We start from the raw sequence: 27,697 nt of genomic DNA, 5'->3' as shown, positions 1-27,697 counted from the left end.
AGAGACAAAAAAACCCAATCAAGGAGCATCTGTAATTTTCCAATGCAGACTAGAGAAGACTGCAAATCAGCTGTGACAAGAATGATAACAGGACCATGCTTTTGTTTTCTTTATTTTACCCTTGAGAAGATAACCTTTCATCTTTTGGTATAGTAGACACATTGATGATGATGTTTTTGTGATGTTGCAAAACTCCACTTTCTTCTCACCCCCCTGGGAACAAATACATTCACATAATTTAACCACAACACATCTTTATAAAGAACAGAAAAGACCAGAGGGACAGCACTTTGCAGGGACTCAGATATACTAACATCTATTGTCCACATCAAAAGCTGGCTGAGAGGAATTGTCAGAAAAAGGGTATTCATAGGAGGCAACATGCTAATTCAGTGTCAGAGAATCCACGCAGAGATGGTATTTGACTCATTTATTCCTAAATTTTTGGTGAGCTAAAAATCCAAGCAAGAACTTGTGGCTCTGGACGTACGTGTGGCTTACCAGCAGTTCTGACGTGTCTCCCATAAAATATGGGATATCAGAGTGTGGGTGGCAGGACTCTGCTGGTGGCGAGTGGCTGGGCAGCAGGGCTGCAGAAGGACATGACTCTGAAAGGACAGCTGGGGCAGATAATGAGGCATCTTGAGACCCAGCCACATGCCTAAGTCTGTGGCTGAACCTGACATACAGTGGAAGCACCAAGATCTGCAAAAGGCTTTTAACCTTTTTTTTTTTTCAAGATTATTCCTTGAGTTCCTCTCCCCTTTGCCTTTCAGAAATACACATTAGCTTCCCAAAGACATGTAATTTTGCTCTTCAGTGGGACCAGGGTGCCTAAACTTCAAAGTCACTTTTGAAGACCCCATCCACAGCTTAAAAATAGATGAGAACATTAATTAAATGATATTAATATAATAGACATTCAAATCCAAAAGAAGAAATTCTTCTCAAATCTTCTATAAGCCTTCTATCAAATAAGAGATTTGGTAGATATTCCCAGAGTCTGTGACATTTCAAGTAAAAGTTGAAACAGATTAACATAGTCATTCCTGTGCTTTGGCAGCAGAAATTCTACTACCTCCTGGGCATCCTGATTTTACAACACACTTATACTTACCAAGTTTTGCATGTGTAAAAGGGTGCAAACGATACGCATTAAAGGGTATCATATTTTGTGAATTGTGATTTACTCATGTTTCAAGAAATACACTTTCTTCTTCACATAGGCCAGTAAAACCTACATTGTGTATCCATAAGCAAGCTGAAACATGGAACAGAAAAGTTTATGCTAAAGGCTATTAATGAAATTACCCAATGTTCAAAAATTTGAAATGTATTTATTTTGCATCAGTATGATCCAAGAGGTCCACTGTCTCCCTTCCTGATCTTTGTCCCTTCAAACAGTATTTGAGAGAACATTTACTACGGTGGAATCAGAAAAAGGTCAACAGACTGAATTTCATTCAGCTGATCCCTTTGCTGCATTTTTTCCTGTAATCAGTTCCACCAGATATCAATACTCAGACTTCTGGAAACACTTTTTTCACAATATATGTTTCAGAACTTGTGTTCCTGAAGACTGTATGCTTTTCACTCACTCCATTTCTGTGACTATAGCTATGGATATTTCTAATTCCTCAGTCCCATCCTCTAACAGGCTCTGTTTTCAGTCTTTGCTCTAACAACCCCATGGAACCCCTGGTTCATTGCAAAAGCTGAAGGCTCAACCAAATGCTTCATTCTGGTTTGCTGCCGTGGTGAAGTTTTCAAAGTTAATGCTTAGGATGCAAATAGCACAACAGGAATAACAAAATGAGAAGAACAGATAACAGAATACAAACAGCACCAGGAGTTAGACTCTGTTGTGCCTTTATAAATGGCATAAAATTTCAAAACATTTTTGAGAATTTAATGGAAATAAAAAGACCCAACCAAGTTCTGTTTCATGACTGACACAAAGGCCAAATAAGCACATCATTCTACAGATCAAAGACAGTTGTGATGAGATATAAGATGTCAGATAGGTACATTAATCATCAATGACATGATAAGTTCATCACAATAGCATCTCTTGATCATAGCTGAAGAAAACTCAGTCTGTTTCTAGACTGACAGAGTCCTTGTTAATATTGGCGGTAGGAAAATGTTGGAACCACTGACCTTTAAAATTGCTCTAGTCCTCCTTTACTGACTTCCAAGATGTGACAAAATACAAATCTATGTAAATGAACTGCTGCATTGAGCTGATGACATTTGGTCTGCAAAAATACTTCAAAGAATGAACCCACATAAGTTCTGAAGTAAGGAATAGCATATCCAGTTTCTTTCTGTTAGCAGATTTCCAATGTAGAAATTACTTTTTAAAAAATTGAATGATCTGTTTCTATCAGGCCCCGCCATGAGCTCTTCCTCATTTCCATCCTCATACGAATGTTCAGAGTGCAAAACCTTGTTACCACCTTTCACAAGCACAAGCATATAGGTGACGGTGCACATCTGCCATGACTGCCAGATAGCTTTAAACAGTGCTTTTCTTTTAATTTCTTTTGGCAATATGCCATTTGTTTCCTGCATTAAAGAGCACTTGTTTTTATGGCTGTGGCATTTGCAAAGTGCCATACGTGTAACCAGAGGCTGCAAGAATCATGCAAAGAAATGATGTTGCTTAGGGACGTCAGAGATTACCTCATAGATTGAGGTGGAAAGGCAGGTAATATTTTCATAAATCTACTTTTGGCTAAGAGTCCTGTTGGTAGTACTTGGTGGTGCTGGAAATTAAACATTCTGTCATTGATCAATTAAAAATAAAAGCATTTCAAGCTCAATAAACAAACTTTCACCCCATTCACAGGTCAGGGTAGCTCCACTTACAGATTTCTATATTGTTAATCTCTGGTGCACTAAAACCTACAGGACACCAAGAACATTTTTTTCCCCTAGAGGGCTTCTGTAGGAGCTGTGTAAGAGTGAGATTCAACTGGTCCTTTAACTTTTGTGTCTTTGTCACTGCAGATCTCCGCATTTTGAAGTCCAGTCATGCTATTTTTGTTGCCATCCATTAAATCTTCGGCCATCTCTGTGTTCTTCTTGTTGCATTGACAGAAGTCACTGGAGCTCTCTAGAATGTTGATGCAAAATTTGATAACCAGTGCTAGCCAGGCCATCCCAAAGAGGATCCACAGAGAGATTACATTCTTGTACCAGCTTGGATAGGTGCGATCTGGGTTCATCCCTACAACAGAATCACCCAAAACATTTCTACATTGGATCAAGAGTGTCTCAAAGGAGACATTACATGTAAAGCAAAGACAGTTGAAATATCACTGAATATTAGTGATTTCTACATAAACACAAGTATGCCATCTAACTTAGCATGTGAACTGATGTAAGTATGTTTCATGATGTGTCAGCAACAGCCTAGTACTCCTTAGGAATTACAAATATCACTCATAAGAGAGAAAACTAATTACATCCATGTCAAAGTAAAATTATTCACATTCAAGCACACAGTTTAGTTTCTCTGCTTATCACTCAGCACCACAATATTCTATTAGCATGTAACAGAGGTCCCTGCAGGCAGAGAGGTAAGCAGATTTTATGTACCACTATACGTATCTTGTAAAACCAGATATAAGCAAGAGAGTCTCTGAGAGGAGGAGAAGAGAGGCCTGAGCAGTCCTAAAACCTCCAAGAACAACCAAACCTTGGAAGACAGCTTGAAATTATCACCAGCCTTCACGGCCACAGAGACACTCTCTGCAGGATCATGGACAGCTTGGTGCCCATCAGGACTGCCAGGTCCTTTTCTGCAGAGATGCTTCCCCACAGGTCATTCATTCCTCCCAGCTCTGTATCACACTAGTGAGGAAACAGTGTGAAGGTCACTTCAACCTCATTTTTGAGCCATAAACCACACATACAGGATTGAAAGGCAAAATTGTTTAGCCTCTACATACCACAACTGACATATTCAATTATTCCCATACCAAAACTAGTGTCTCTATGGCAGTACTCCATTTACAAAGGTACTACATAGGTGAAGGCACACCTGGAAGAGGAAGGAATATCAAATTCATTACCAGAAACTGAGAGAAGTAAAGCTGTTTAGCCCAGAGTTCAGCATCATCTATAAAATCAGTATAGGAAAATGCTGAGCTGACCCAGCTTTTGTCAAGCTCCATCTGGCTATCCTTGCCCAAGCTAACTTTATTCCTAACTTATTTACATGTGCCTACACAAGCTCTAATCATAACTTTGATGCATTACAGACAAGTCCTAAGGTAACTGCCATTAAGTTGTCTAAGCATCAAGCAAGTGCTGTGAAGAAAAGAAAATAGCAATTCCATAATAGGAGGTTTTAGTTTTTCTGTCTCTCAGGAATTCAAGAGTGCATGTATTTCTATAATCAATTTGTTTTTAATGAGAAAGTCTTTATCAAAGAGGTGTGTCCTGTGTTTCAGCAAATGTAGTGGGTGTGGACCCAATCCCATTTCCTCCAGCAAAGGGTTTTGGCATCCAAAACTAAGCAGTGCCTGCTGCCTGATAGTCTATACCTAAGTGACTTAAGTTGTCTTTTAAAAAGCAGTTATCTAGTGTTTTGACAGAAGAAACAGTCCCTGTCTGTTAATGAAAATGCAGAATGGCTTCTGCATAAAACTAATGGGTGCCAATGCACTGGAGTGTGGTAAGTGTGCCCTCAGCAACCACTGTGATTAAACCACATCACTCCGGCCTGGTGGTGTAGTCACTCAAGGGACAGGCCACTTTAATGCCACTTACTGACTGGGAAACAATGCCTTTGCTGTTCCACAGGTGGCATTGCTATGGCAGAAATCACACCTTTTCCAACCTGCCAAATGCACAGCACAAGGTACTGATCATGTGGGGATTGCTACTGGGGCCAAACTGCCACGTGGGGAGCTTTGTATGTCATGGATTTGCTGTTCAGCAGGTGAAAGGAACAAAATGTGAACTACTCACCAATCACATAGTCTCCAAACCCAATAGTGCTGAGGGTAATGAAGGAATAGTAGAAGCCTTCTTCATAAGACCAGCCTTCTTTGTCAGAGAATAACAAGGGAGGTAGCAGGAGGAACAATAACAAGCCAGTTACCAGTGCACAGGTCTTCATCAGGAAGGAAGCTTTATTCTAGTAAAACAGGAAGGAAAAAAAAACAAATAAAAAGATTGTCACAAGAAGTGCAGCAAGGAAAGTCCAGCTTGTTTTCCAGTTGGAGATGATGATGATATGATGACGGACTTCACAAAAGCATACAAACATTCATTCAATTCCACTGTAACAAACGGTGTATCTGTCCTACATGTGTGCTGGCTTCAGCTGGGATGGTTATTTTCTTCACAGTAGTTAGTAGGAGGCTGTGCTTTAAATTTGTGTTGAAAACAGTGTTGGTAATACAGAATATTCTTATTGTTGCTGAGTAGTGCCTGCACAGTGTTGAAGGACTTCTCTGCTTCTCATCCCACCCCTCCAGCAAGTAGGCTGGGGATTCACATCAATCTGGGAAGGGACACAGCCAGGACAGCTGAGCCCAAGTGACTAAAGGGATATTCCATACCATATGGCATCATGCTCAGCATATAGAGCTGAGGGAAGAAGGAAGCAGGGAATGTTCAGAGTGATGGAGTTTTTCTTTCCAAGTAAGTGTTATGCATGATGGAGTCCTGCCTTCCTGGGAATGGCTGAACACCTGCCTGCTGATGGAAAGTGGTGAACAAATTCCTTTCTCTGTTTTGCTTGTGTCCACAAGTTTTGCTTTACTTATTAAACTATCTTTACCTCAACACATGAGTTTTTTACTCTTCTGGATTCTCTTCCCAATCCCACTGGGAAGGGGTGAGTAACTGCATGGTGCTTAGATGCCAGCTGAGGTTAAACATTGACACCAAGCCAACACAAATTGGGTATCACCTTCATAAATCCTAAATTCATGCCAGTTTAAAGCCTGTTCCACAAATGTTCCCATGTAATTTACACATGCAATTCTAACTAAAACTGATGATAAACAGACTAGATAGTCTAGGACTGTGCATTGCTCACATGCTTTATCACTCCTGTTGCTGTAGGGGAAGTCATTCATCACAGAATTTCCTTCAATTAATAAACAACCTTATCTGACACCTCATAGGGCTGTCATAGACTAAATTTAGTTGCTTCCAGTTATTCCTGAGTATTATTGCCTTTTTGGTCAAATAGTCAGCCAGCCTGTTCTTGTTAGTCATAGGATCTCAAATACCAGACAATGTCCCCTGTCTTTTTTCTCTGAGGTATGCCTGTCCATACTGCTTACCTGCCAGTGAAACACCTCCTCTAGGTGACGGGCACAATGCTGAACCCCAAGCAGCATCAGGTGCCCAATTTCATTCAGGAGCACAAGGTTCAAGGGGATCCCAAAAAGTGCAAACACAATGCAGAAGATTCGACCAACTGCAGTGCTGGGGCTCAGGTTCCCATAGCCTAAACAAGGGAGGAATGAAGCATTAAATCTAAAGTAGTCTCTAATTACCCCTTCCCCCTGGAGGGGTGAACCTCCATCATCTACAGAAGTTAGGTGAGAAGGTCACTGCTCCAAAAGGACCTTTTTTATAAATAACTGTAAGTTACATCCATTGTTTGTCATATCCTATTGTAAGCTGGAAAATAACATTTCTTTCCCTGCCAATTTTGCTTAGTTCCTTTTCCATTTACCAGTCAATTTCCTCTCCCCTACCCAGTGCCCTGGCTGGGATTTGACGCAAATGCAAACCTTCCGTTTAGTTCAATTTTTGTAAGCATTGTTGGCATGGGCTTTACTGGTACATGATCCTGCATCGCTGTCAGATGGTCTCTGAATCACAACAATAGTGTTTTAATTATAACAACCACCCTTTTCTACCTTTGTCCCATGGGACTCGTGAACTTAACACTGCCTCTTTGCTTACACTCTTTTGCACCACAAGTACCAAATACACATTAAATTGTTAAAATTATTGTCTGGAGTCCATATATCCAGAGAAATCACATTTAACATGCATAAAATACTTCAATTTCCAACCTAAAGAAAAAAATAAAGCATTTTAAATTTTTCCTCTTTCTTCTAGTCATAGGAAGTGATCTAATAAAAGGTCCTGCCTTGCAATCACAGCCTTGCTTGTATCCCCAGATCGTTCTGGCTTCAAAATCACTTGTCTTCATTCCCCACACATTCTTTTTAAAATGTCCCATAAACTTGCAGACTTGCACTTGTAATTTCCAGTGTTTTCTGCCACAAGAAAGTCAGATTTAACTAGGGTATATTTCACAGGATGCTTTCAAGGAGAGAAGAACTAGCACACCACAAGCATTTCAACAGTGCCTTAGCTAGTCAGAGACCTATGACCTTGACTACATTCCAAAACCACCTCTGCTCATTAGAGATTGGTGTGAGTCCACAGAGGAGATTATCTTCTTACCACAAATAATGCCATCCCCTCCCAGTGCCGCCCTGCCATGGGCACAGCAAGCACAGAGGCGCTCCCTCCACTGCCGCCTTGCTACCCTGCTTTTGGTGCGGTGGCCTCAGGGCAAGTGAGCAGTGCCCAGCAGGGAGAGGCCCCGGGGCTGGGCTCTGTATCCCAGATAAGTGAGAGTGCAAACATCTGTGGTTAACTCAAGAGTGCCATTTCTTCATTAACCTCTGTCACATGCCAGATTCAATAAGCCACTGACCAACAATGTAGAAATGCGTGTAGAAAAACTGACCTGGGCATATCTACACGTACCAAGTTTTTGTTAACAAAAATCTCTCACCATGGACAACTCTGCAGTTAGCTTGTGCATGTCTGCCAGCAAACTACACCCAGAAAATGGTCTGGGGGCAAACTATTCCTAAGTATGTACCCCAACAAATCCCAAATTTGATTACATGGAGGACATCCCCTTCAATAATTTTAGGCACACAATACACCTCCAATGGAGCCCCAGGAGCCTGTCCCTGGGAAGGGGAAGAGCATCCCCCAGAAAGAATGGGATGCTATTATGTCACTAGATGTTTTGAAATACAGTAAAAAAAAAAAGGGGGGCTAAATTAAGACTTCATGCCACTACAACTCCTTCTTTGCAATGTTAATGCACTTTTCCCCAGTGATTGCTAATTTCTGCCATCTTTCACCATTTCTAGACTAACAAGTGTTGTAAATGAGACATGTAGGCAAGTACATCTGGTAGATGACCCCTTCTAAGCAATTTATAGAAAGATATGTCTGGTGCGATGCATTTCATACTGGCTGTTATATTTCAGTGGATTAGTTCCAATTTTTCTCTTATGGGATTAGGGTGTTTTGTGGCCTGACCTGGCCCAGGAGAAAGTGCTGGGGGGCATTTACTGCAAGACTGGAGGCTGAAGATGAATCACATACATTTACGGCTAGTTATTCCCAAGTGGTTTCCCCCCAGCCCTTCCCCTTTCTTTTCTTTCTATATCAAGTTTTAAAAGACTGGGTAATGTCTTGGACAGTTCTTTTAACCACAGGTTTCTAAGTTCCTCTGCAGAAAAACATAAAAGAAAAAAGGCCCATGTTCTCTGGTCACTGCGTGAAGCACAGCAGCATTCAGAATTGAGGGGATGCCACATAGTGCTGGATGGCAGAGCACCTGAACTTAACTTGTACGTTACAATTAATTTAGAATGGCAAATTGAGTGATGTAGGAAGGTCTAATGTGCACAGTAAACCCAGCCCTCCAAACACCAGACATGCTTTGCATTTGATTTCTCTGGCTCCCTTTTCCCTCGGATTCAGCAGCTTGAGACAATTTTCTGAAGACTTGGTACAGAGTTGTTGTACACATGCCAAAAAAACCCATGTCCCACCAGCTTTTATATAGGATACAAAGTAAAATCAAATAGCATAGGAGACTTTAGATCATGCAAAATGGCCAGAAATTTACTCCTGTCTGGTTACATCCACTTGTTCTTGCACCAGACAAAAAAATGCCAACCTAATTGTATATAAACCTCAATTGTTATAAAACTCGAGCAGGAATGGGAAAATAGGACTTACCCTCTTCAGTATTAGTTGGTGTCTTAAATAATTGTGAGCTAGATATTAGGAGATCTGAACCAGATTCAGAAATCAAAACTACACTGCCAGTTGTGTCACATCCCTCAGGAGCATGCTGCTGGGATGTCACCTGGTACACGTCTGAGCAAAGAGACACTGAGAAATGATCTCTAAAAACTGCAGAGACATCAAAGTGTGTTTCCACTGAAGCAGCTGGATGAAGTGCATGTATAGCTCCTCTTGTTTTGAAATCAGGTGTAATGTAAGTTAAGCTTCTTTGGAGGAAACAAAAGAGTGGTTTTATTTCTAAATGCTCATAACCATGTGCTTTAACTCATGTGTTCGGTTACATGTATTAAGTAATTCAGGATTTTTTCCTGCTTTCCCATTACATTCCTGCCCATATGGGATTCAGAAGCTCTGTAGACTTCTTAAGAAGATAAGACTTATTAGTAAAAGATCTTTTCATTCACAAGACAGTACTTGCAGTGCCCTCAGTTAACTGAGGCAGCTGCAACTTCCTGCTACCCACAATGAATGGTTTGTTCTCACTGTCCAGATATAAAAGTATTTTCATCAAAAACTGCTTAGAACAAAGTGTCTATCATAGGCTGAAAAACATGTGAAAATTTACCAAAAAAAATTTAATCTGCAGAAAAACCCAGGGTTAGCATAAAACCAAATCTCTCCCAAAAATGTGTTTGAGTGCTAAAATCACTGATAAAGCTACTGGTTAGAGAAGCAACACTTCTTGTTTTATTAAATCTTTTCTCCTACCTGAAAGTATACAAGCCATCACTTCTTACAGACATGGGTCTAATCCCAAATTTACAGATTGCTCTTGTTGACAACGTTTTGCTTTGAATAACAAGGAATTCATCTAAACCTGGGGGCCAGGAATCCACTGTGCAGTTCACTGAGGGGTGCCAATGCCAGAATTATTGGATTTTATTTCGGATTTCACATTTAAATGCTCATGAAAATTTCTCTGCTTGGCAGTTGGGGTGATGTTCAGTGAGTCACATTCCTATTTTCCCAGGCATTGGAGGAAATTAAATCTTTAAGCCATCCAGCTCCTCCTACCACTAGCTCCTCCTCTAACACTTTCCAGGAAATCTAAAATTTCTTTCCCTTGTGGTCTTTACAAGTGATCTGGATGACTTAATCCATCAGAAGTGAAAGGTTTTTTCCATGAAAAGTTCAAATGTTTCATTAAAAAAAAAAATCACTTTAGATGGACAAGACATCTCTACTGATCACTCACACAACCTCATGGTAATGTTTGTCTGGTTCCTTAAAATGTGAGCATGGTCCCAGCTTAGCTGGAAGGTGACCCTGACAGAGCACTCATTAGCCTGCTCCAACCTCACAGCTGACTGCTTTAAGCAGACAGTTGCACTGGAGATCTCCTGAGGTACCAGGAAGCCTGAATTATCTTATGGTCTTACAAGCATTAGGATTTTCAGAGGTCGTTTGGTACCACCTACATTCACCTGAAGGTCAGCAAGTCAGGGCTTCCTATTCTCCCTCCTGCTTTGAATGTCTCCATAACCATATAAAACATATTAACATGCTTGGCTTCTCAACCTTCTTGTGAGATTTCACATTGTATCCACCAAGTCTGCAATAAGTTCAAGAACACTTATCAGCTGGACACAGCTAAGGACACCTGGCATGGGAAGTCAGTTATTCCCAATTCATCCATCCAGGGAGGATGCTAGATGCATGGAGCCTGTACATATAGGACAGAAACAGGACACAGCCCCTAAGCAGCCACACTGCTTGCATTGGCTTCTCAGTTTTATGGTTAGAACAAACCAAAAATTTGAAGAATTTGATTTTAAAGCTAGTGGTGGCAGAATCTCAGGAACTGTGTCTTCTATGGGGAAGCTCATTGGGATCCTGGCAGGTAAATTATTTACAGATTTAGTCCTATTAAGTTCCAGATGAGAGTAAAATTTGGTTGCACATTCCCTCAGTGAGTGAAAAAAATGCTTCAGGTGAGTACTGCAGTCTTTGAGTTGTGCTGTGCATACACTGAAAGCTGTATAGTGGGATTAGGCTCAGCTGGGTGAGATGGCATGCAGTCAGGAAAGCAGACCACATTTCCAGCACTCAGAGGATGCTGCTGTGAGTGGCTGTCCCCAAACCCACCAGTGACCTCCCATGGACCACTGTGACACATCCTACTTGGCCAAGCCTGTAGAGAAGCTCTGCCAGCTGTCACAGGGCAGGGAGAAGATCAACACATCAACAATGGCAGCTTTTCAGCAGAGAACTCCCCTACACAAGAAGATCCTGAGGTTCACAGAGGATTCAAATATGAAAGTGGTCCCAAGCCACTTTCTCAAGAGGTCCTGTTACTCTGTATTTTAACCACTTTGAGACATCAAGTTAATTTAACTGAATTCCCCAACAGATTGTCAACCAGCAATGGGAGGAACCTGACCATTTTTGGGCAGCACTGCAGAGGGTCAGAGTCATCATAAAACTCTTGCTGCCCAAAGCTTTACCCTACCAGAATTCCACAGCCCTGAACTTGCTACTGTTTTATTCACTGCACTAGTAGTTGCCCCAGAGGATACCAAATGTCTGTAACAGTGTGGTTAATACCACCATTCATTGAATAGCCTGATCCATGCCTCCTGTTATCTCCCAGTCCTTAGGGGTTTTGCTTTTAGGAGCTATGTACTGTGCTAATCAGAGAAAGAAAGAACAGGAAGAAGGTATTTCCCTTCTTTTCTTCATGGTGAGATGGTTTACTTGCCCCTTTCATATCTAAAAAAGGGCCTTTGAAATTCACACAACTGAATTTTGGTGGCTGTGCCATCAGAAAATGGCAATATAGCACTAGGAAATGGCATCCATTCACCCAATATTAAGTGGGACATTGAGGCTAGAGAGGACACTACTCCTTTCCTCCTTCTACTTTTAGGCTTGCACAAACTCATCACTGGCTACAGAAAGAGCCTTTCCCTAGCACTTTCTCTGAAATTACACCACCCTGTGGTCGTTTGAATTTAGGAACTTTGATCTTGTGCCCCACTCTGAACTTGCTTTGACCTCTGCCCTGTTAGTCCAAACTAAGTAAGAGGAGAGTAAACACAGAAAGGAGAGACTTTGTGTCGGCAAGGGATAAAGAAGTCTGAGAGATAAAACCAGCAGCAAGTTAGCTTTTCTTTCTTTAATCATGTTTACTACTACAGCTCTACAGGAACTCTGAGGATGACCCTTCAAGGCATTGAAGGAAGGGTTCTTATGTAAAAATCTGCAGAAAATGAGATAAAATCTGGCATGATATCATATGTCAAGGACAGCAACGAGGAAAGCACAAAAGCGTAACAGTGGGGAGAAAGAATCGGCAGGTGGCCAGGGCTGCTCATCCCAAAGTTATAAATGCAGTTCCATTCAAATCATGAGATTGGCCAAAAACTACATAGGTTTTGGGGCAGTTCTTTAAACAAGAGATTTTAGTTCATACATATCTGTTCTTTAAACATTTCCAATTGAGGCACCAACTATATCCAGCCTGCAGGTTAGAACTCACTTTGTTTCTAAGCAAAGTTCACATGCTGCTTTTAATCCCTAGTAGTGATTAATGAGGCTCTCATTTAAATGGAAGAAGGATACAGTGCAGAAGATGCTGCAACAGGAGGGGATTTAAACCTTGTCAGTGGGGAAAGAAGTTAATGCCCCTCAGTAGGTGTTAATGGGGAAAGAAGTTAACATCCCCTCCTGTATCCAAGTGAGAAATTGCTCTGGTAAGGACTTGAGAACTGGACCTAGCCTTCTGAGGGGGGCTTAAAGCAGAATACAGAAGCTGGCAGAACAGAAAGAGCACCTCAAAGGAAATGGATTAAGGTAAAACTGATAGTGGTTTTGGCAGTGGTGTTTGAGAAGACTTAAGGACAAGAGTCACAAATATGTTATTTTGCATAAGAGGCCAGCAAAGCATAGATAGCATTAATTGCAAACAAAAAATGTGAAGAGACAAACAAGCCAAAGGACTTGCAGCAGCTGGAACACATGCAATAGAGGCCATCTATATTCTTTAAAATCTTCATATAGTACCCCTAAATTCCTGAGAATCTTTCTTCTGCATTATTATCTTAATTCTGCCCCTCCTGAATTCATTTGCCAGAATGCCTTGGGTTTTAAGTCCTATAGGCTAATCTTGTGCAGATGAACCTGCTTTCATTTGCTCCACAATCACAGCCTGAGATAAACCCTTCCTTGCTATGTAAGAACACCAAAACCTCTACAAATCCTCCAGAAGCCTTCTCAATTGTCATTTATCTCATTGCCACACATTATACATATTGTGACTTACCCTTCATAGAGTTCTTTGGAAAGGAGCTTGTCTCTTTACTTGACATAATCAATTATCCTTCCCAGTCACACCGTGGTATCCTCACTGTGGCTGAACCCCTCAACTACCTCAAGAATTTGCATAAAGAGAGATTATGATAACAGACTCAGGGTAAAGCTCTGAAACCATTTGTAGTTTCCTCTTCTACATACTGTTATCAACAAAGTGTTATGACACCAATCTGTATGCAACTAACAATTTCACTTGAAAAGGCAGAATGAAGGGTCCAGTCATCTGAAGTTTTCTGCATAGAAGTGGCTTGAATGGCATCCTCAAATCCACAATTGAAAATCATTATCAAGTCCCTAGAGTCATAGCACCAGGTTTAAAACCATAAGATAAAGAGCTGTAAGATTTGGTTCTTTTCAATTTTCAATTGCCTTTGCTCTCAACTCAGTTGTGTCTGTCCTGTCCTCCTCCCCTATAATCATCAGGGCAAGGAGTTTACTTAAAAAAAGAGGGGAGTCGGGGCAGGGGGTTGGAAGAGTAGCTCAGTAGCTACTCTTAGTATAGAAGAGCAGAAATGCTTAGTCTAGGTCTCCGCCAACATCACAACATCCCCTTATATTTTAATATGATAAATTTGATTCCTCCTGAATATCATTAACATAAATTTGCCATGGTGAAACAGTCACTGATGGTTTAGAAACTCATCGGGGCTCACTACTGAGGCATGGAAAGCAGATCTGAGCAGATGCTGCTTTGTACCAAAGGCTGGAAGGAACTGACCAGGCTGTGCTGGAAACCCACAGCCTGAGTAACTGTGGGGGTTTGATGTCTGATGAGCCTCCACTGCCATCATCTGGTGCAACCCTTGCCTGGCAGTGCAGCACATGGAAAGTGTGTTCCCAACCAGAACAATGCATGTGCAAAAGAGCAGGGCAGAAAGACCTACTGAGTCACAGGAAGATGACACACCACCACCCACTCCTCCACCCCCACAGAAAACCCACAAACCCTCTCTTTCTTTGAGCTCATGCTTGGGGGCTTAGTGTTCTGGATCCAATGTATCTTCAAAAACAATCAAATCAAAAGAAGGTTCCATTTGGGTACAAAAAGAGAAATCTTGATTTTTAAATATACTTAAAATTGAAGAGAGCTGACAAATCAAGAAACTTGTGAGGGATTTTTGACACTAAACAACCATCTCTCCACACATACTTTCCCCTATGTTTTTTTTTTTTTTTTTAATACTGGGTCATACCATAAGAAAAAGACATCAGGGCAAGTTATTAATGGTTTTGGGGACAGGGGACATGAACTGACAATAATTAACAGCATCTGCTGAACTAGCTCCATACCAAGTACATTTTATTTTTTCCACCTTCTCTCCCCCTAATTATGTCCCTAATTTCTTTGTGGCTTTGCATTACCTATTTACTGAAACCTGAGTCAACTGAATTGTGATGTTTATCCAGTTATTTAACTTCCACTTGAACAAGCAGATCCTCATTAATACAGGTAGTAAAAAGGAGGAATAATTAATAAATACAGTTTCTGAAAATGCAATAGCCAGCATTAAGATTTTTCCACAATCATTCCTGTCCTTGTGATTGGAAAAGACCATTTCAACCTCTTAGAGTACACAAAACTTGGGGAAGTCCAGACAGCACAGCACCACGAAGTTCAGGCCCCAGAAGCCATGTAACTCAGCAGGAATATGTCCTGAGCTAATTATTCCTGTGTCTGACCAGTTAGAGATCATTACTGCACTGGCACTGACAAGCACTCCTAGGGCTGGGCTCATGGGTGCTTCCCTACTGCAAGCTCCAGGGAGCCACACAGTGCTGGAGCAGCATCTGAGCACAGGCACTCATTCCCACTCTTTTCCCACCTATGAGGTGGCCCTGTAAGCAGGGAACTCTTACCAATGGTTGTTATTGCAGATATGGAGAAGAAGAAAGACCCACTGTAGTCCCACCTGCCCAGGCTAGTGGTGTTTCCCTGGAGGGTTATGCCACTCTTGTAGGCTTGGATGATACCCTGCAAAGAGACAATAACATGAGATCCCACAAACCCCTTTAAGGCAAGTTCATGTGACTGGGATTTCCACTTCTGGCTGGTAAAATCCCAAACTACAACCACTTCTGATTCTGTTGTTTCCCTTTTAGTAGAGGATCTCTTATGCCTTAGAAACCAAAGGGCTGCAAGGTCAGAAAAGCCAAAAGACAGCATATTGCTTCTAAGAAAAGGGCATCTACAACAATACAATGAAGTTGCACAAGCACATGGTAGATTATATAGATAAATGTGGACAAGATTGGAGGGTAAAATCTAACTGGAGAAGGCCTAGACAGACAATAATTAAGACTGCCTTATGACATGTTCATTAGGAAAATGAAATGTTTCCAGATGGGATATTCCAATGGCAGAAGTCCCAGAGCAGCAAATATACATGCATATGTAAATGATACAGATTCCTTGCAGGGAAGCCCCCTGGATGGGGGAGGAATGTATCTGGTGTGTTATAGGAGACTGAGACTACTCAGCTTGGCAAATATGTCCCCACATTGGGACTACAAATGGGAATGAAGACATCAGATTAGCATTATGCCCGATTCTGTTCAACCCTCCTGGGAAAGTCTTAAAAGTCACTATCTGAAATGTGTAGCTTTATGTCAAAATAAGATATATGTCTTAACTGTGCCCACATCTGATTATACCTTCCCATGCCAACAAAATTAATGACAATTATGTCCAAAACATTATTCACAGCATGGACACTAAACATTTCACTTGACAGTTGATTATCTTTGAATGGAAAGTGTAACCAAGAATACATAAAATTAATCATCTCTGAAAAAGACATGCAGATTCTAAATAATACTGTCCCCATCCTAACAAAAAAAGACTACTGATAAAACTTTCACCATTGATAATAAAAGCAATCACACTCAGATTTTGATCAGTTTTTGGTTTTGCAACGGAGTTGGAGTTTATACATCCACCAAACAAACTGGCATGTCAAGCCTGCAAAGCAAGGAAGCTTTCTCCCATTTTAGTGAGGTAATGTGCTCTACGTAATTTATATTATTTCTATAACATTATACAAGGCTGTGAATTAAAAATGGTTTCCAGGGTCCCAAGCAGCAGCTTAACAAGGATCATTACCTCTTTTCTCTAGAGCTACCAATTCTCACATTAAGACCAAGGAGCAGCTCAGAGATAACACATTTTTCTAAGCAATAAACACTGTTTGATAATGCATTCTCAGAAATATCTTGATTTATCCATAACTGAAGGCAATTTAAACCCCTCAGAGTCACACTATAATCTGTTAAATTCTAAATTATGAGACAGAGGAGAGAGCCTGTGCTCTGAGAAGGGCTAAGGATCACACGTGTTATATTGCATTTTGCTGCCTTCTGTGAATTGTCACTGTAACATTGAGTGGAGCAACACAAAAAATAGATTTTGTATATAGCATTAGTGACAAAAAAGAATCAAGCCCTGCTTCCCTTCTCCATGGAACTACCCCTGAAAAAAAAAAAAAAAAAAAAAAAAGAAAAGGTTGCTTCAAAAAGCTTCCAGAACAATTTATTTTGAACGTTCGTTCTTTATTTTGAACTCATCGTTCTTCTTCCAGGTCTGGTGTCTCCGTTGAGGTTTGTCAGGTTACATGGGGTGCAGGCCGACAACATTTGACCTTCAGTTTAAGAAGTCTAAGAAACTCTGCAGACAATGGCCTAGAGAGGAACCAGTGTGCATGAACACAAAATAACTTCCAGAGTAAGTTAAATGGCAAGAGAGACACTGGAAGACTATACAGATGACCTATTTTTCCCCCCTCCAGAAACCAGTAGTTAAATTTGAAATAAAAAGCTTGATATTTTCCTCAAAATTTCCTTCTGTAAACTGTGATCTCTGCAGTTCTTAGTTATCCTTGAACACATATATACCTGCTGGAACAGCAGCATTCCAGTTCTTGGATAAATTTATTATCAGCTGGATCAGGGATACTTGAAAAACTCAAACATGCAGCCTATTTGTTGTCCATTCTCCTGCCTGATGTCTTGCTGATACAAGCTCAGCAGTAGACAATATTACACTCAACATCAAGTTTTTAAAGCCTTGTTTTTAAACACCAGAGAGGATTGCAAGAACCAGTAGCACAATTGGCCCAAAGAAATGGAAAAACCTTCATGCAGAAAAGGGAAACAAAGAGCCTGCAAAAGACATCCTGTAAGAAGCAAGCAGCAGTAACCAAGTCATTAAATGTTTAATTTCACATCTTTGCAGCACTTCTGCCTGCTTTAGAAGCAAGAGGCTGAGCAGTTGTGAGCACTTATGCCAGCTTTGCAGTGACTTGTAACAACTCAGAATCCCAGGGTCACTGCTAGCACAGTCCCTCAGGCACAGGATGTGTCTTGAGGCTCTAGAGACAGGCCACAGCATTTGTCCCAAATGGACAGTGACCTGCACTGCTGTCAGGGGGAAGGAAGTACCACGCAACCATTACTCACTGGCCAAGAGTGAGTCCTGATTTTGCAGTGTGCCAAGCTGTTTTCTGTTTCTGGTACTGAGGCATTTGATATGCTTGCTGACGTCTCCAAGGCCTTTCAGCAAGAAGTCTCTAAGCATTTATTTGTTACGTCTTGTTTCCAAATAACCAGCGAACATCATTAACCATTAGACCCACTCACCTGTTGAAGCCAGTCCAATGGGGACCACTGAATATTCATGAAAATAAAAGCCACTGGGATAAAACAACACTCCCAGAAAAAATGTCAAGTTCATTACTGTGAGGGAGAAAGAGCTACTGATGCCACCCTTAAAAGGGAATATTCACAATGGTTGGAGATAAGGACACAGTCTTTGTTTTCCTGAAGTAAAAAATGTTTTATTATACTATCTAGAATCAACTTTTGACATAGCAACAATGATGACAGAAAACTAAAGATTGACTCTTCTGAGAATGGTAGAACTAATGGAGCTTGCCTTCCTGCAGATGTGCCCATGGGGACAGATTCATGAAAGAGAAATCCATAGATGGCTATTAATGCACAGAAATTACTTCTGGCACAGGAAGTCATTGGATTGCAAACTCCTGAAGGCTGACCGAGCATTCAGGGAGATATCAGTGAATATTCTCCTTAATTTACTATACCCCTTTAGACTTTTGCTCTTTAGACTTTAGGCTACTGCTCAATTTCATAAAAAAATTAAAAATGGTTTATAATTTTAGAGAGAACATAGGAAAAATCCCAACCAATAAACACTCTAGCAGAACAGCTGAATTTTCCCTGCTTTTTCCATGGAAGAGGTGTTGATATGTCTCTGCTATGGATTTGCAAATAAATTTGAAGTATATTTTATATTATAGTAGGTTCAAGAGGTACTAGAAAGAAAGTGAATGTTGCATAATAAGTGCTTGGTTTCCTTAGCCAATCTTTTTGAGAGCCAGGAAACTTTGTTTTACTTTATGATTACTTTGAAGTGAAATCCTAGGGATTTTCCTTTTTCTCTTAATAAGGCTGGAGATTTGTACAGTGTCTGTCTCAAAACCCAATGCATTAAAAGACAGTAGTAGAAGCAGCATCTTAAACCCAGTGTTCAAAAGCAGTTATCTGCCTAATCTAAGACCTCAGTCAATACCACCAACTGCTCAAACCCAAAAAATACCAAACTTGCAGAGCTTGGGCTTAATATTTTGGGAACTTTAAAGGTCATGTGCATTTCAAAAAGCAGAAAGGAAACAGGTGGATGATTAAAATAATAGGAAAAAAACAGAATGAAGTGGTTCTTTGGTTTCTACTGACAGTCAAGCTGTACAACATAAAACCATAGTTCCACTTCTCTGCACTTATTTCCCCCTCTCTAAAGTGGTAACAGTTTACAATTCATAGCGACTGCACATCTTTAGCTGACAATACTTCCACTAAACTTTTATCTCTAGTTTAAAATTATGTGAATTATTGTAACTCCTACAGGACTTATAAATTGAGATTTTAAATTATCAGACCTTCACATGTCAATGAAACTTCATTTGCAGGCTGCTGCATTTTCTCATCAAGTAGGCTGTTCCAGTTTTTTCATCACACAAGTAGGCTTTGCTTGGTGCTACTTAATATTAACATGTCTGGTGATTAGAACACCAGCATGATGTCCACTCAGAGGTTTATTTGAAATGTGGATGCCTATCCTGTTACTTTTGTTAGGAAAAAATGCCTCAGAATAGTCAAATTGGGCTTCCAGCTTCACCTTTCTCAAGTATAAGCTCTGAAGTTTCAGTTAGGAATGTGGTAAGCTAATGCTGGCAAATGCAAGCTCCATGTTAAATTACTTCCCAGTACAGAAGTCTGCTTTGTGCATATTTCTGCAAGGAACTCCCTCCTTGAATTCACACTAAGTGGTAACCCTGTGAGGAAGCTGTGGATTTCTGTTGACTCCTTTATCAAGCTTATTTTAGGATGGCAATACTCCTTTTTTTCCTTGTCCTTTACTATCAGTTTCTGATTCTTTCTGCAGCAACATCCAAACACAAAATTACCAGAGTTTCCTTATCTGAGTCAAAAAAAGAAAAAATAAATTACTCCTACAGCTTGAATTTTAACCCTTCACAGCTCTGGGGCTGGACTTCCACAGATGACTGATAATGTGTGACTCACCTATACTGGAGTTTTACCACTCTACACAGCTTTGCAGCAATAAACCCAAAGTGGTTATTACAGTCATACCAGCAAAAATGAAACCATACACTTGGAATTACACTCAAAAGATATGTTCATACTGTCTAGCTGAAAGAAATCAACTCCAAAACAAAAAAACCAAATCACTAAAACCCAGCTGCAGCAACTACAGTTTGATTTCTACTTGACTTTTGAGTATTGCATCTTCCTCCCCAAAACATGAAGGTTTATTCTTTTTTATTTGCTGCAGAGCCACTCTTCAGCCATACCCATAAGTCTCATTTACCATGTTTGCTGTGCTATCAGCTCTGGACAACTCCCAGTTTTCTTAGCTTACACACTTCCTCTCTTTCACAATTATCATCACATGTGGGCCCCTCCACCAGCTGTGGCAGCAGCACAGCTCTGATCACCAGGTACTGCAAAAGGAAGGACCATTATTTGACCTGACCTCCTTGACACCAGCTAAAAATTCCATCTTTCACCTCTACACTGAGTCACAACAGCATGTGACTAGGATACAGCTTTCAAAACAGGTATTTAAGATCAGCAGTAAAGAATGAATGAATGTGTATATGTAAACTGAGGCACTATGTTCTTCACAATCCCTTTCTCCAGAACACTATGCTTCTCTTTCCTCCCATAATCTTTACAGCAAAAAGTAAGCTTTATATAAATTATTAAACAGATTGATTCTAATCTGCCTGCCCTCCCCAAAATGAGGGAGTTAAGCAAGAATGACAAAAGCAAAGCCCCAAAAGCTTATGACCCTACCAAACATATCCGTAAGAATTCATAACTTTTTTTTTTTTTCTGGAGGAAACCATTAGGGAAAGGATCATACAAATGACCTTTTTATAAACTGTGGATCCTGTCACTGCTGTTTGTCTCCTGCTTCTGAACTGTGGCATTCTGGCCAGAGGTGACAGTAATCTTGAGATACACTTAGTAAATACTGCTTTTCTCTTTAAAAGTATTTGAAAGCAGTTCCCAAAGAAGGCAAAAATGGACTGGTGTAAGAAACTTTATTCTCAAGTGTAGTTCAAGTTTACATATTCATGTACAAAAATAAACATTTCCAGGGCACACATGAACTCCTGAAAATGGCTTGTCTCATTACAGACACTTTTCCTCACCTTTGCAACATATAAAGGAGGAAGATAAGGTGTTCAAAAGGCACCAAGCTACTATTTAGATTAATGAGAAAACTCACAACCTTGGTGCACTGGAAATTCTGTGCAATGTTGGCATATAAACATTCATTTATGCCTCACAGGATACCAGATGAAAATCAGAAGAAAATGGTTAACATTAACCTTGGTCTCAGATTGCAAGGACAAAGGTCAATTAATTTCCAAGTAATTGACAAATAGATTATTAATCACACCTTTCCCAGCCACGAGCTCTGATCTCTTGTCTTTGTCTGAAGAGGAAACTGGCATGAATTCTGCCTGAAAGATGAACTGGCACAAAATACAAAAAAAAAAAAAAAAAAAAAAAAAAAAAAAAAAAAGAAAAACCAGCTGGATTCTTTTGAATTCATAGTGTTGGGGGTTTTTTTCTTAGTTTTATGCCACTTGAATAACCTGAGAGCAGATCAAGTAACTGCTCTTCTGTCTCCCCAGCAATATTTGCTAATGTAATTGGCACTAGTTCCTCAAAACCAAAGGAACCCTGAGAGCAAAAGCACTTTTACTTCGCAGCTGGGTGTGCTACAGTTTCCGGAATTCATCTACAGTTGCTCACCAACAGGAAAGGAGCAAAAGATGTAGTCTAGTGCAGCAATTCTGCAACCAACGCTACTGTAACCCACTAGTACTTTTTCTGAAAATTAAGCTTTTATATCAAGGAAGAATCTGTGGCATGATTCATGAGACAGAGTGCTGTGGAATTCCAGTCATTTTCCAAACCCCAATGAGAACAGTTACTGGACAACTGGGCTGCAACAGAAATAGGCAGGGCCTGTTGAAACAAGTTCAAAGAAGATGCCTGTATATTTTACAGAACACAGAAAGGTTGCACTGTATTATCCTTGTAAAACTGAGATTTCTTTCCCTAGTTGTTTTTCTTTTAATTGTATTAAAAAAGATAAAGTATGAAGAACAGGTACCTGTAAGAATAACCCACATCTTCAAACAACTGACAAGAATTACCGTTTCTCTTTTTAGAAGGCACCCCCAGTCTTTAGCTGTTTGCTGCTAGTTGTGGGTCTCAAACCTGCTGGTAGGAGAGATTATTGAGACACCACTCAATGCCAGCTGGCTATACTGCCTTGTTACTTCCCACCAAGCTTGACAGGCTGTAACTGGGAATTTGAAAATATCAAAAGAACATATCTCTCTGGGCAGAGGTATATTATAATAGACTGTCATGCTTTTTCCCGTGCCTTTGTCTTTTTGAACACAGGTGCTAGACACTACCAGAAGACCTTGGGCTGAGTCAACTAACCAGAAAGAGGTCACCAGTATGTCTTCTCATCACCTTCCAAGAAGTCTGATGACGTAGTGTCAGCCTTACAGAATAATGATTTTACCTTCAACAACTTTTGTCAATCATATGCTAGAAGATGGTATTATTAGCACAGAATGCATGTTCTTGGCGAGGCACCCACAGCTTTTTTAATCAACAGGTCTGGAGAATGATGAATCGACTGTAGCTTAAGCAAAGTAGTAGTACATTTTGATAAGCATGAAGTTGGAAAGAATAAGTACAGGGGATCAACCCTATTACATCTATGACAAGTTAATTTGACCCAATTTGGTTCTATATAGATATTACAGCTCCACAATACCAGGAGCCATGGCTGTTCCTTAAAGACACTCATCACTGTCAGGTGATCTCTGATGCTCAACCCTTCCTGTTGCATCATCTGAGTGCAAGATTATTTTAGTAAACTGTGTTTGCAGGGGTTTATTTCCTGACAGCTGTCACAATTCTCTGCTGGTTCAATGTCAGTACAAGCCAAGGTATTGATGAGGATCTTTCAGTCACGTGGGATCTCATTGCTCTTGTAAACATCTACTCAAACTCTCTGTGTACCTCTAGCTGTTGACTCTGGAGATAAGAGTATCTAGATCCACCTGCAGCCATTTAGTTTATAACCTGCCCTTTGGCATTAGGCCCTTTTCACTACACCTTACATGTTTCTAGCCCCCCCCCCCCAAAAAAAATTAGCTCAGTTTTCATTTTCCCATTTTATGAAAGCAACAGTGTTTAAATAGCATCATATATCTACAATAGAAAACTATAAAAAATATATATAAGAAACATCTGTACTAGGGAAATATGTCTACAACACAAAAGGTTTGTATAAAAAAAAAAGGAAGGATAGCATGAAGGGATGTTATGGTAATAGGGTTACACACAAAAAGTGCTGTTTGAAGCTTGGCCCTGCAGCCAATCATCTGATTAAAGAGACACTGCCAAGTACAGTAGCTGAGTGCCTGTAACCATTGAAAATAATGCAGGAAAAGGAGTGAGTTTGGAGGACAGTACAGCTAGACCAGAGCTACATACACACTCACACTAGACAGTAAAGCTGAGGCACTTTTCCACCAGAAGTTATTCACACCAAAGTCTAGGTGTCCCCAACCCCAAAAGGACAGAAAGGGTCTCAGCTCCAAGAAATATGCCCATACAGAAAGGGTTCTCTGAGTGCAGCCTCATTTTCTGGACACTTCCAGGATCTAGAACCAACATAATTTTTGCCTGGACATAGACATTTTTCTCCCCAGTTGACTCCTGCTACTTTTCTTCATTGTATTGGAAGTGTATCACCTGCAATCTGTCTTATTATTGCATCTGCTGCCATCTTCTGCAAGTCTTGTCATTGAGAGCTTCCTTTGGTGTGACCTCACACCCAGTAATTCTGGCATGCAAAGATCACCACCATAATCATAATAAAAGGCCAGATACTGCCCTCTTTGCATGTTGCCTAGTGACTCATGAGAATGGCCTGCTCTCGGTCTTGTTCCTGGTGAGCACATGTTCAGTCAGACTGAGTATACAATGGCAGGACAATAGCCTGGGTTAGATGGGGCAACAAAGTCAAACTTGTGTTCCTTGAGAAAACATCACTGGATGCACTGTAGAGAGACTTGTGGCCACAGTGCCTCCATTGTGCCCTGTGTCTGTATAAACACATGACCATTGTTTCTTTGCTTACATGTAAAGCATTTTCACATGCTACTTTCAACTACTCAGGAAATGTGGAACTGCTCCTGCAGGGGAAGTGCTGGCCAGTTCCAAGAGAGCCCCAACAAAATCCAGCTACAGGAAGCAGGGGCCCACCACCAAGGATGTCACACACTTTCTAACACATTTCCCTCCACTGGTGTTTTTATCGTTGGTCTGCTATTTTCCCCTCCTTCTGTCCTCTCCTTTGTTAAGCAGAACCACTGCTTCTTCCTTGGAAAGGACCCAAGTCACAGAAATTACTGAATGATAATTCATTGGTCTAGCTGCTACAGCATGGTTTGTTTGCTTTGCTTCCCTCCTGCCTTCCTCACTCCGTGCTCTCCTGCTAGCTCCTCAAAGCTGGAGCTCTCTGCTGCTCCCCCATCTGCACAAGGGTAGGAACAGTGGATTTCCCCTCCCGGTTGGTAACTAGGAACTAAAAGATAAACAGGTCATAAAATTACATTTGTACACTGCTCCGCAAACTAGGATTTTATTTCATATTGGCCCATATACACTTAAAACAAACACAGTTTAGCATTATCTGGAATCAAAGAGCTATATGAAAACAATGAGGAGTTGCCAGTAATGTCAAGGCAATTAAAATTCACATACTGCTTTACATTTTCACAAACACTCTTTATGTCTTTCTTAATTAGCAAATAATCAGCTGTGTATCTACAATAAAGTTTCTTATCTGAAAAGAGCCAGTGATGACACTGCCTGATAAACTGCGTGCAATGTACTGCAATAACAATTTACTGCACAGAAAAACATCTCTTTTTGATCACACCTAGAGCATGCCAGTGATTGCTGCATAGGAAATTAGAAGAGTATAGGAAAACATCAGTTCTGTGGATTTTTGAGGATTAATTTCTCAGTGTTAAAGTTATTCAAAATAACACACAAAGCCATTCAAACTCAGAGCATGAAGGCACACACAGACACGGCATAAAATGAAACAAAGCCTATTTGTAACTTTCCCATCAAGGGCTTGCTCAGTCACAATTAAGTCCTCACACAGCACATTGTAACAACCTCTGGTCTAAAGGGATTTGAGTGGCTTTTCTATTCCCGGGGTATCAAGAACAAGTAGACGTCTTGCTGCAGTAAAACAAACTGACAGAATGATATTTCTACCTATTTAGTTGTGATTATCTTCTCTTCACTACTAGCACCTCATTACCATCATTCACCAAGCGCTTTCAACCCCATGGCAAGTGCCACGCCAGGTGCTCACTACACAGTGGGCCAGTGCTGAATGAAGCTCCACTAACATCCAGCTTTATGAAATGCCAGACTGGTCTTGTCTGCTCTACTTCTCACTTCCCTCTATTTAAATTTCACAGCTAGCACAGCATGCACCATAAGTAATAAAAGTGGCTACTACAGTAGCTTACGAAGCCCCAAATTTATAGCATATGATCAGTGTACTACTGACTGCCAACAGAGAATATACCACTCAGAATGCCAAGGGTTGAGAGTATGACATAAGGAATCAGCATAATTTTGTCTGCCAGAGCCTCGCTGAAATACCCACTATTATCCTGTCTGATGGCTTTTGTATTTTCCTCTCTGTTGAAGAGCAAAAAAAAAGTATATATCCAAGTTCCAAGCGATTCTTGGAACTGCAATGATCAGCTGATATAGTTTTGGTCATCATCATAAACTGCTTTTACAAACAAACCAAAAAACCCCCACCAAAACGAAACAAACCAAGCCCAGGTTTTCTTTGCATTTGGCAACATCCATCTGAAGCAGACACACTAAAGCAAGGGTACATGCTCAACTACGAGCACCTACTGAAATCAAAGGGTTTGGGTAAATACACACACATTTTGTGTGAGGATTTTATGGATTTCCACAAAGACACTTTAATATTGCAGGTTTTTGTTTTTCAGGCAAAAGCCGAGCAAAGAGAGAACCCACTTATGTCACTTCACTTGTATCTGTATCATAAAAATTCAACCATCTGTACTTTAGTAAGACTGCATTTGATGCTGCTTTACGTTTTGCAACCATCATGCAAATATCTTCGCACATTTTCAATGATAACTTAAGAAACCTAAGGACTTTCTATTCCCCTTTAAACAAGTAAAGGGTGGAAAAATTTTGACACTACTATAAACAACCACTAAATTTACCACGATAAAACCTTCCCACTAGAATCCACCACTTGCAAGACGACACAGACTATAACTCACGCTTCGTAAGTGCAAGAACAAACCTAAACCACCTGTAACCAACCGCAGGTAATTGTCACGTAACGGGACACTCCGCCACCGCCCGCCTTCAGTCAGGACGGCGGCGCTCCAGAACGCGCGAACGCCGCGGCTCGGGGGACGGCGGCGGGGAGCGCAAGCATCCCGCTGTCAGCGGGGAGCGCAGGCTGCGGCGCGGCGGGAGCCCGCGGAAAGCTCCCCCGCCGCGGGCGGCTTCTTCGGGACGTGTGCGCATACGCTTGCACAGGAAAAAGTCTGCCGGTTTTCGTTGGTTCTTTTTTAAAGTTACTCTCGGGTGAGAGGCGCGCTTGGTGCCTTCCCCCCCGCTCTCGCCCCCCGGGCCGGAGGCAGCGCCTGCCCCGCAGCCCCGCTCCGCCGCCGCGCCCGGGCTCACCTCGATGAGCCGCTGCAGGGCGGGCCCCTGCAGGCAGGTGTGGTTGGCCAGCAGCCCCAAGTGCTCCCGGAGGAGGTTCTGGGCCGCCTGCACCTCGGCCGGCCGCTCCAGCGCCTGCAGCACGGCGGCGCCCAGCCCCAGGTAGCCCACGTATGCGGCCAGCAGCCCCAGCACGCCCCAGCGCCGCCGCCGCCGCGCCGCCACCATCGGCCCCGCTGCCGCTGCCGCCGCCGGCCCCGGCGCTGCAGAAGCGGCTCGGCCCGGGGCGGGAGGAGGGCAGCGCCGGGCCGGCAGCGCGCCCGGCCCCCAGCACCTCCCCCTGCCTGCCCCTTCCCCGCTCAGCGGCGAGCCGGGGAGCCCAGAGCCCTGCTGGGCAGCGAAGGTGGTCGTGCCGCTCGTCTTGCGGCAGCCCACCCCACCGCCCTCGTCCTTGTGCGCCGCTCCACGTCCCACCTGTGTGTCCGGAGCGCGGGGCTGCCCAGGGCTCCCTGCTCCGCGCCGCTTTTCCCTGAGCGGGAGCCGGCTCCGAGCCGCGTTCGCTCCCCCGACGGATGCTACCCATTCCCTCTCCCGACAAACCCAACTGCTTCCCTCTCCAGCTGGCGCTACTTAGAGAGCAGTACGCTAGCAGTCTGCGTAAATCTGCATTCCTCTTCCACTCAGCTGCTAAGCTCATTTAAAAGGCAGCAAACAGGTGTTTGTGATAACAATCCTTCGATAGAAACAAGTGAAAACGTAGCAGCTTTTTAGAGTCCTTTTATGGTTTGTGGTTTTCCTCTGAAAGATGAGTCTACTTTCTTCATATAGGTATTTTCTGAGATCTATTTGATTAATTACTTTCTTGCATAAAATGGCATCCAGTATTCCTTTC

At 41.7% G+C, this 27,697-nt stretch overlaps 2 protein-coding genes across 4 annotated transcripts in view; both read right to left on the bottom strand.

Moving 5' to 3' along the window:
* Positions 1-1,852: 1,852 nt before the first annotated feature.
* Positions 1,853-27,046, bottom strand: LOC135297228 (potassium channel subfamily K member 17-like). Its single transcript, XM_064414551.1, has 5 exons — positions 26,827-27,046; positions 15,274-15,388; positions 6,309-6,475; positions 4,981-5,149; positions 1,853-3,232 (listed from the first exon to the last, which is right to left on the bottom strand). The coding sequence occupies exons 1-5, from the start codon at positions 27,031-27,033 to the stop codon at positions 2,937-2,939; spliced, it is 954 nt and encodes a 317-aa protein (XP_064270621.1). The 5' UTR covers positions 27,034-27,046; the 3' UTR covers positions 1,853-2,936.
* LOC135297229 (potassium channel subfamily K member 16-like) overlaps positions 15,274-27,697 on the bottom strand; it is a 31,290-nt gene continuing 18,866 nt past the window's right edge. For all 3 annotated transcript variants that reach the window (XR_010359270.1, XR_010359271.1, XM_064414552.1), the window contains one exon: positions 15,274-15,388. The gene's annotated coding sequence lies outside the window, so the exon portion shown is untranslated. The remainder of the gene's footprint in view (positions 15,389-27,697) is intronic.

The sequence above is a fragment of the Passer domesticus genome, chromosome 3, assembly GCF_036417665.1.
Source record: "Passer domesticus isolate bPasDom1 chromosome 3, bPasDom1.hap1, whole genome shotgun sequence".
In the NCBI taxonomy this organism is placed as follows: domain Eukaryota; kingdom Metazoa; phylum Chordata; class Aves; order Passeriformes; family Passeridae; genus Passer; species Passer domesticus.
Note: the sequence above shows the minus strand (reverse complement) of the source record. Positions and strands in the feature narration are given on the sequence as shown.